Here is a 10,596-nt window from a genome sequence, read left to right as displayed (position 1 = left end):
AACATTAACTCTGCTTGACCCACGTCCACATTCCCTAGATCCCAGATTTACTGTGTGGCAATTTGGTTGATTGAGGTGGTGATGTGCAATACCAAAGCAAGATGTAAACTGAAATGATGCTCCTACATATTTCCCCAAATATTATTCAAACACCATGTTACTCTTGATTTTATACTTGCATTTCCAAAACACGTTATGTGACTAAATGACCACAAACTAACACAGCAAACCCGTGGCAGGATAATATTGCATCAGAATTTTTTAGCTTGGAAAAACAGCAGCTGACAAAATAGCCACACCATAAGGTCCACCTGGTAGTGTTTCTGCAGATGGAGATGCCCATTTATCAATAAATTTAGCACTTTAAACCATCATTATGGAGCGATAAGTCCTTTACACATCATTCCAAAGCTATGGGGCAGACTAGCTGCCGAGGAAGATCATGTAATATGATGGAAAGCTCCAAAACAGCTACCTCGTGGTTGAGTTTCAGTACCTGTAATCTAATGACACTGCCATTTGTAGTCTGCCATAATCAATGTATCAGATGGATGGTTCAAGATCCCTCCAGACGCTGAGAAATACTCTGATTAATTTGTCTCTTGTCATGTGGTTTAATTCAACATCTCCTTCTTCCGCCTCATTAACAACTTCTGGACACACAACGTCTCCTACCTCGCTTAAAAGTATATTCTCAGTGACTGGAGGCTTTACATTCAGTGGAAGGCCATTTCTGCCACTGCAATGACAAAAAAAGTGAAAATCTTTATAATGAAAAACTTTTCAGAAATACTGACTTAGGATCTCAAAATAATGAGTTTAAATACAATGTCAATATATTGAGATACTAAGTCTTTATTTTGAGATACTGAGAAATTATTTTGGTATACCAAGTTGTCGTTTCAAGAAAGTTTCCTGGTGGATATTGGCTTCCATATTCATCTGCAGAGGAGGATCATGAGATGTGATCGAAAGGTCCAGAAAAAAGCTGGAGCTGAACCTTGAGTCAAGATATATATATTTTTTTAGCTAAACCAGTTTTTTCACTGACTGATTGATCTTTATGTGCCACACCGGTCAAGCTGCCTCCTCACCAGCTTCACCAGTGGACTGGATTTAGCGAGATCTCTCCAGCCTGAACTCAATCCGCAATCGATTATTTTGGTCTTTTAATCACGTGACGTTGTTTTTTTTTTCTCCCCACTTCCGCAAATAAGCGTCAGAGCAGCAGAGACGAGCAGCTCCAGCCGAAAGTGTAAATACAGACGCGCAGCCCGCCACAAACACACCAGACCCGATAGTGTTATGGTGTTATGGTGAAACCTTCAGCCAGAAACACACCTATTTAACAGGTAAGTTTACTGTCACTGCCTTTTAATATGAAGCTTTGAAAGACGTTTGAACGCTGTTTTCTTTTAAGCTAAGTTGCTAACAGTAGCCATGTGAAAGCCAAGTTAGCTTAGGTCAGATTTGAGAGACTTTCCACTCCGGATCAGTCTAGTACCAACTTCACTTTGCTGTGTTGTGTCAGCTTTACAGTTTGCTGAATAATGCGTTTGTAACAATGGCCGACATTAGCCAGCCAGCTAGCGTTAACGGTTCCCATTTAGCAGTGAAGTGGTCGGTGTTAATATAACACAGGTGGAGCGGGCATTATGAGCTGCTGCTGGCTTAGCAGCGTTGTTACAGCACATAAAACCTCTGTGACCTAGACTTTAACACCCTTTAAGTCCATTTCCTGAGAAATTCCTAAGTCTTAAGGGTTCACAAGCTGTTTTTACCAACAACAATTTCAGTGAGACAGCCAAAACTGCCTGTCTGCGGTTTGAACAGGAGGCAGAAAGCCCAACACAAAGCACTGACAGTAAAAGCCCACACAGACCACTGTCTCCCTGAGCTGGAGGTCAGAGGATCAAGACTCACACTGGTGTAAAGTTATTAGGTCACACCTTTCTGACAATGACTGTGACTTGTGTCTTCCTCATTCTTAACGGCATGTATTAATTGTTTTTTTTTTTGTGGTGGAGTGCTCATCTATGAATGTCGACACAATCAGGCTCCTCAGGTGCTTATTGTCCTCGTGTCTCCACATGTGGAGCATCCGTCAGGCGATGTAAGGTTCCCTCACTTAAATCCTCTTTTGGACAAACAGCCCTTTCAGTTTGGTGGATCAACATGTGGGATACTTAAAGTGCAGATCTCAAACTGGATCTGGGATCAATTTAAACACAGTTTAACACATGTAATCACAAGTAACCTGGTGCTTCTCGTTGTTTTATGATTTTTATAGTGGTCGTATTGTATTGAGCTCTGGTTTTAATCTAGGCTGCTCATTTATTGTTGAGCTTCTGATTTGTTTTGTTTCTGGTGTATTTGTTGCTGAGTTTGATGTATTTCAAAAGGAGCAGGCACAGTAAATGCTGTGGTGTTAGGCATCATACATACGTGTCCCCATACAAATGAACATCAAGTGAATTAATGGTAAGAGGTATAACATTCCCCTCACAATAAAGTAGTGTAAAATGGAAGTGCTCACACTTTTTTCCATCAATGGGAAGGGTGACAGCATTTTTAACTGACCCAGCATTATTTCTTGTTGAGCTGGTCATCACTGTATGTGTGTGAAGTCTGTTTGTCCCAAAGTGTTTCAACATTTAACTGTTAGACAGACGGATTGCTTTTGCTTTCTCCCAAAAATAAAACATGTGCCGCTGTGTAAATATTAAGTTCTTCCTCCCCCAACTCAGATTAGTGTAAACAAGTGCACAGACTGGAAGAATATTTGTATAAGTTGATAAATATCTTCAGTGATCACTGACTGTTTATATTTCTGCTGCCACTCACAACAGCAGCTGCAGCACTGGCAGCTTTGCCCACCTCCACCCTCCCCCTGCCCCTGCCCCCCGCCTGGCCGTCTGATTGAGCTTCTCCCTCCGCTCCGCCGCCTTCACCACAGAGTGCATCATGGTGGATGTAACCAAGTGGCCCATTTTCAGCCTGATGGGGCCCCAGGAGCTCTCAGCGATACGGAAAGCGTGCGTCTTTGGAACGGCTGCTAACGAGGCCATCTACATCACCAATGATGACGAGGTGAGAGGTCAGACGGAGAGCAGGGTTGTGGAGTTTATCATGTGAAGGAAATCCTCGCTGACCTTTCCTGGTGATGTAAGGCTTCTAGAGTTGCTTTGAGAAGTTATCTGGTGCAAGAATTAATAGTTAAAGGACCTTTACATGTTTTATCTATTAAAGTCATATTGTAGGATGTTAGATTTAAAGTATGGTATAGTGACGAGCAGGGGGGTGTCTTGAATAAACAAACTCTACTTATCAATATTGATATACTGAGAAAGGATCAAATGAATGTAATGTCAAAGATATTGCTCATTGGGACAAAGATTTATTAACCAACTGCTGTTGTTTTAAGCATCTTTCAGCTTGTTGTTTTGTTTTTTAACTTACTGTTTTGCTTCACTCTCACTGGTCTCATGTTTCAGCCATTTTCTGCCTGTTGCAGTCAAAGTTGGTGCCCAGTGTGAAGCTTAGCCTCTAAAGAGCCTGATATTTCCCTCAGGAGTTAGTGTAAATATAACAGAACTAAAAGGAAGTGAATATTGGACAAGCGCTCATCAAATAGCCAGAGACATGACTTCAAATTAGTGTCAGTGTTGCTCTGTTTGCTGCTCACTAGTTGTGTACACTTACATGCTTGCTCACATTCGCAATAACAACGTTTATATGGCAAAAATATGTCAACATCATGTTTACAGCTTGTCCTGCTGTCTCTAAGTGGCCAAAAACTAACACCGCTAATACAGATTCGAGAGCTGGCTGCAATTTCCTGTCGTTGCTTGTCCCTTGTGTGTGACTGCAGGGAAGATTGGTGGCATCAGACCTATACCCACCATTCTTACCGGCGCTGTCTGCCAGCATTGATGTCTGTGTGCCTGGAATGTGACCTGCTACCTACTCGGCGAACCGGGGCTCACTCCGCTTAGCCCTGCTTATCACTGATCCACATTACACGTTCTGGTTTTTTGTCCCTCCTCTCTCCACACCCAGGTGTTTGTGTTTGGGTTGAACTGCAGTAACTGCCTGGGAACAGGGGACAGCCAGAGCACCATTGTCCCCAAGAAGCTGGACTTCCTAAGTGGGAGGAAGGTGGTCAGCCTGAGCTACGGCAGTGGACCCCACATCCTACTGGCCACAGAGGGTAGCTGCACAAAGCATTTAATCCTCCTCTTCACAGCTGGATTAAAAAGTGCCGCAGAATGACTAATCTTTTGTGTTTCAGATGGAGAGCTATTTGCCTGGGGCCATAATGGTTACAGCCAACTGGGAAATGGGACAACCAACCAAGGAGTAGCTCCAGTGCTCGTGTCTGCCAGCCTGCTCAATAAGAAGGTCACAGAGGTGGCCTGTGGCTCCCACCATTCAATGGCTCTGACTGACTCAGGAGAAGTGAGTGTCTGGTGAATTGTACACGCAGCAGAATGGAAACCTGTTTAAAACCTGTCTAATGACAATGTGGTTCATCTTCAGTCTGCTTAGTCATACAGTCCAATCTCGGGACCCTAAGTCCAGTCACAGCAGTAGTTGATCCCCCTGAGCTGAAATCTAAGCTCAGCCTTGAGGAAATTATTGTGTTACTACTTCAAACATAGTCCACTTCACGGTGTAGCACACTGTGTTATCCTGTATGATGAGACGGCATTATAAACCATGTTTTTCTCTTGTGAGTTCGTCCAGGACTATCAGTACAGGTGATCCACTATAATTACCATTAGAATGTAGTAAAAACCACATTTATATTACATTATAAACTACATTTGTCAGTGTCACATGGCATAAACACTACAGCCAACAACCTCTTAGCATTAAGAGGCCTGGCTGCTGTACACATGAAGGAATGCTTGTAGCAGTTTAGCTCCCTTTAAGTGGATTTAAAAGCTGGAATCTGGAGCATAAGGCACCGGTGAGGATGGATAATACTGTTTGTTGTGCCATAATAAAAGTGTAAGTTATAGAAAAGGACGGGGATAATATACCCTTCATCCTTTAGGGGCTGTCAGTCATAAAATGATTCATTTAAATGTGTTTTTCTTCCCTTCTCACCATTTGTATCTTCCTGTCTGTCAGGTGTATGCATGGGGCTACAACAACTGTGGTCAAGTGGGGTCAGGCTCCACTGCCAACCAGCCCACACCCCGCAGAGTGTCCAGCTGCCTGCAGAACAAAGTGGCTGTCGGCATCGTCTGCGGTCAGACCTCATCTTTGGCAGTAGTGGACAACGGAGAGGTGACTGTTAAGTTTATACTGGAGCTACAGACACAGCGTCATCCATCACTGGCCACTGCAGCACTCATGGTGTCTCCGTGTCTCTGCAGGTGTACGGTTGGGGCTACAATGGGAACGGACAACTCGGACTAGGAAACAACGGGAATCAGCTCACTCCCTGTCGCCTTGTAGCTCTGCAGGGTTTATGTGTGCAGCAGGTTTGAGACTACACACTCGTCATACATGGACACTAAGGGTGTGCATCTCCCCCAGTGAGATTTGATATCATACAGTCATAAATATGCTATCAATTATCCAATTCATCAAGGCATTCTGAAGCAACGAGTACACCACTACTGTCTGATTCGACCCTGTTATCCTAATGCAAATGCATAAATGGGATCTGTTTGGTAGTTCTGTGTGTGGCTAAAACGTGGGCATGCTTTGTAATCGATTAATATTTGAAATGTAACCAAAGCCAAAAGTGATGTATTGTCTGTCTAACAAAGAATCAAAAATGCAGAAGATAACCAAGGAACCAAACTCACAATTCTTTATTTATTTCAGTGTAAAGTAAACTTGTTTTGCTTAAAACCTCTCATGTATATTGCATTTGGCATCTTAAAACAGTTTGTCTTACATCCAAAGTTTTTTTTTTTTTCCCCCCTCTCCAGATTGTCTCAGGCTACGCCCACTCCCTGGCACTAACAGACGAGGGGTTGCTTTATGCTTGGGGTGCCAACACATACGGACAACTGGGCACCGGCAATAAGAGCAACCAGCTGAGCCCCGTTCAGATCATGACCGAGAAAGAGAGGTGAGGGAGACTGTCACCACAGATCTAAAGAAAAGCCCTCCTCACACTGTCTAACACGCTGCATTATTCACTCCTGTGGCTTCTCTGACAGAATTGTAGAGATTGCTGCCTGTCACTCTTCACATACATCAGCTGCTAAGACCCAGAGTGGTCAGGTGTACATGTGGGGCCAGTGCAGGGGCCAGTCTATAATCCTTCCTCACCTCACGCACTTCACGTGCACAGATGACGTCTTCGCATGCTTCGCCACCCCCTCAGTCATGTGGAGGCTACTTTCCATGGGTAAGACAAACACTGCACCACTTCATGTTTGATTCCACTGAAAACAAATCAGGCTTCTGTTACTGATGTTTTCCCAAAGCCAGATTTGTTTTCTGTTCTCTTGAGGAAGTTCATGCACATCCACTATGAAAATCAATATACTTCAGAACTTTAGATAGGTATTACATCACAGTGAATATCGCCTTTCCTTTACATTAACATCTGTATCTTGTGTTATTGCAAACTGCTTTGACAGCATTTGCATGTGAACGTTTTATGTAGCCTCCTGTTGCAGCGTAGAAACCGCAGCACTCAATAATGCACGAGTGGCCTTCCACCAGTGTGGCCATGGTTTAAAGATATACTGTAGCTCCCACATGAACCTTTAAGGTTGAGGCAGGAGACTGTTTCTAACATCCTGTTCCTGCACCGTGAAGAAAGAGCCCAACGGTGCCCACATGCCTTCCTCATGGGAGGGGCTCTTGCACACCTCAGTCTGTGAGCACACCACTCAGAGTTCAAGGTCAGTTAAGAGTAGTCGATCCCTCTCAGTGGCCATAACCCAGAGTCCAAGGAGGCTTGGAGACAGATACTTTAAACTGCTCTATTTCAGCTCCGAAGGCCTCCATCCTCTGGGAGCCTGTGTGTTCTAGGCTACTGCGTTTTTCATGCAGGCTGCCTCTCTGCCTCTGTGTGAGCCAGAGCCTCTATGAGCTTCCCCAGGGGGTGGGAGGCCTTCCAGCTGACACAGCCCATCCTGTCTCACTGTCCTGTCCTGAGAGTGCAACGCTGCATTTGATATATGGGTCAGACGAGCCTTCGCTAAGGTGACTCGCACCCAGACATCAGTCATGGCCGTTCCCAAATTGAAGGTGAGCTCTTCAAGAAATCACTTCAGTTCAGATGAGGGGAAACCTGAGCGAGAACTGTGACTAGGCCACAGGACATGAAGTCTTATCACAAATCTAAAACAGACAAACAAGTGGCTACCCAGTCGGGCTAATCCAGCAAGTGTAACCAGGTAATCCAACAAGAACTGTGACTGACCACAGAGCACGGTTTTAGCCTTTTAGTCTTAGCCTTTAGGAAATAATTGGTAAAGTAATTCAAAACCCTGCTCCAGTTTTTGGTCGTCCTAATGCCAGAGCTCAATGTGTGTGTGTGTGTGTGTGTGTGTTGTTTTCCCCCCCAGAGCATGATGACTTCTTGACCGTGGCACAGTCTCTGAAGAAAGAGTTTGACAACCCAGAGACCGCTGACCTCAAGTTCTGCATTGACGGCAAATATATCTACGTCCACAAAGCAATTCTCAAAATTAGGTCGGGGATTTCACCTCACAGCCGTCAGTTTAAGTCAGTTTCACAATAGATTCAGGTGTTTCGGAATTAGTTCCTGTATATTCTGCAGCATCTTAAACTAACTGTCATGCAGGTGTGAACACTTCAGATCAATGTTCCAGTCTCACTGGAATGAGGACATGAAGGAGGTGATTGAAATAGACCAGTTCTCCTACCCGGTGTACCGCTCCTTCCTGGAGTTCCTGTACACAGACGATGTGGAGTTACCTCCTGAGGACGCTGTTGGTCAGAACCACACACACACACACACACACACACACACACACACACACACACACACACACACACACACACACACACACACACACACACACACGTCACAGCCTGATCTTCACTAACATTTATCAGTGTGTTGGTGGTAAATACTTTTGTCTGTTGCTGTGGTGTGTCAGGGCTGCTGGACTTGGCCACGTCGTATTGTGAGAACCGCCTGAAACGTCTGTGTCAGCATATCATAAAGAGAGGAATCACAGTTGAAAACGCCTTCACCCTGCTGTCTGCTGCCGTGCGCTATGATGCAGAGGTCAGTCTACTTACTATCTATCATCAGGTTGTCTGCATTTCAGTAAGGAGGGGATGCGGATCAGGTGGAAGTGAATATCAGTATTTAGGCTCATATTGTCGTCAGTGGAACTGTGGAATACATTTCATGCACAGAACAGGGACTGTGGGTGGGTTTTGTCTCCCGTCGTTGACAACAGATGGCGTTAGGAATGTTTAGGGTTTCTATGTACGTACGGACAGCTGACTGTTATTTTAAGACCGACAGAACTTTTTAAGCACAGGCCGATATTGAATGAGGCCAGAGAATGTCTGCCTCTGTTTTATCCAGATAGAAACAACTATGTTTTTTAAAAGGTAAAACCATAACTAAGATAACACTGAAGGTTAAGGTCATTAAACATGACAGTAAAGACGTACCCTGCAGAGCAATAAATACAAAAGTGATTTTACTAGTCATCATCCCACAACAATCTGCTCCAGTTATTCAAGTCCTCTGGAAGGATGAATATTGATTGAAGGGTGTGGTGATTAATGAATCTGCTCTCAGCCAATCACATCACTGGTCTCATTGCAACAGCGGTGCCAATTGGAGTGATGCGCGAAATCACATTGTTGCCTTGGACTGTGCAGCGCGACATGGAGAGGAGAGATGTACAAAGTCATTTTGTAGCTGCTTGGTGTCATTTTCATTTGTGTATAATAATGTTATGACCAGGGAAATACCAAACAGTGGGAGCACTGGTCATACTGGTTGTTGTGCTTCCATGAAAAAAGGACCCTGAATTATTCCAAGTACTCTGAATCTGAATTCATGGAGAACATCCGAGCAGGATGAAGAACCATTTGTGTAATTTGTGTTCTTCTCTTTGTCGCTCAGGACCTGGAAGACTTCTGCTTTAAGTTCTGTGTGAATCACCTGACTGAGGTGACCCAGACCGCCGCTTTCTGGCAGATTGACGGCAACCTGCTCAAAGATTTCATATGCCGAGCCAGCCGCTGTGGAGCCTTCAAGAACTGACCTCCGCACGAGACGGTGCCAGACGCAGATGCAGACGCAGACGCAGACGACGCTGTGGCGACTCCCGGAGTGTCTCCTAGAAGAAGGACGCCAGCGCTCCCAGTCGGCTCCACATACCTTCACTGACAGGTGGTCACACATTGGAAATCTTTGGATTGTCACCATCGCTGTCAAATTAGTAATTCGTCTCATTCCAGGCTAGAACCAGTGTGTCCATTATATCAGCTGTAAATACTGAATGACAAGATTGAACTGACAGGTAGCAGCATCATTACACAGTTCAGTGACACTAGCTGTTTGCCACAGTGCCTGACTGCTTGTTCATTCACACATATTGTGTAAAGCAAGAGCTGAGAGGCACATCATCACTTAATCAAGTTGTTTCCATTTAACTTGAAAGATTCTTGCCAGTCGCCTCATACCACTTAACTTTTTCTATTATTTTGTTGAACTGACCAAGTTACTGCTTTAGTGTTTGCACTTGTTTGAAACATTTTGAATATGCTTTTATTCCTCCACATCATAGTTTGGATGTGCCATTTGGAATCACGGTTTTCAGGTTGAGGTGTGAGGCTGTTTTGCACTTGTGGACGTCAGGATAGAAAAAGTATTTTGAAAACTGATAATCGGCATATCGAGAAAACAGATTCACATCTTAAGTCTGTTTTGGGTCAAACTCTAGTCAGCGATTGGTTCTTGTGGCTTCCAACTCTGCGATGACTCGGTTGTAAGGTGAACCAAAGAGGGGAACTCAGGTAACAAGTGAGATTCAATTATAAACTGTTACAGATCTGAGGATGATCATCTGTGCACTATACATGTGGATTCCAGAGGCGGGAAGGTGTTATTTTGTGCAGCTACAACTCAACAACAAAAGGCTTCTTTAGTTTGTCCAATTCTTATCACAGAAAACTGTTCGGATGGTGTTAACAGGCAGTTTAACTTGCCTGGTGGCCGCCTGAAGAAAATGAACGGAGCCATTAAAAATGAGTTTACAGTAACGCATGTGGCCTTGTAGAAGCTTAGGTTGTGTGGGTCGGGGCTTTGATTTTTAAGGACACTTTTTCATCCACATAAATTATCTACTGTATGTTAAATATTTTATAGTATTAAGATTTATAAAGTTGTTTAGTGACCTCTGCACTACTGCTGTGAGTGTTTCGAAGTACACATTTCTATGCAGGACATTTCTACTTCAAGATCAATGATTGTGTCTGTTGATCGACACAGATTATTGTGAGATGCCAGTTAAAATTTATGACAAGCAAATGAATAAAAGACTTGTATTTTCTGTAAAAAAATAAAATAAATTACAATTAATCTAATTGAAAGACTGGGATTTTCATGTATTTTAGTAATGTTTT

General features: G+C 43.8%; 1 protein-coding gene across 1 annotated transcript; it reads left to right on the top strand.

Moving 5' to 3' along the window:
• Positions 1-1,284: 1,284 nt before the first annotated feature.
• On the top strand, positions 1,285-10,376 carry LOC139208783 (RCC1 and BTB domain-containing protein 1-like). The gene is made up of 12 exons (XM_070838524.1): positions 1,285-1,352; positions 2,850-3,090; positions 4,060-4,210; positions 4,292-4,458; positions 5,137-5,295; positions 5,385-5,492; positions 5,949-6,091; positions 6,183-6,373; positions 7,545-7,671; positions 7,784-7,935; positions 8,103-8,233; positions 9,092-10,376. Exons 2-12 carry the CDS (start codon positions 2,965-2,967, stop codon positions 9,230-9,232), a joined length of 1,596 nt encoding a protein of 531 aa, XP_070694625.1. The 5' UTR covers positions 1,285-1,352; positions 2,850-2,964; the 3' UTR covers positions 9,233-10,376.
• Positions 10,377-10,596: the final 220 nt, after the last annotated feature.

This window comes from Pempheris klunzingeri, chromosome 10, assembly GCF_042242105.1.
Source record: "Pempheris klunzingeri isolate RE-2024b chromosome 10, fPemKlu1.hap1, whole genome shotgun sequence".
Classification (NCBI taxonomy): Eukaryota; Metazoa; Chordata; class Actinopteri; order Acropomatiformes; family Pempheridae; genus Pempheris; species Pempheris klunzingeri.
This window is presented reverse-complemented; position numbering and strand designations above follow the sequence as displayed.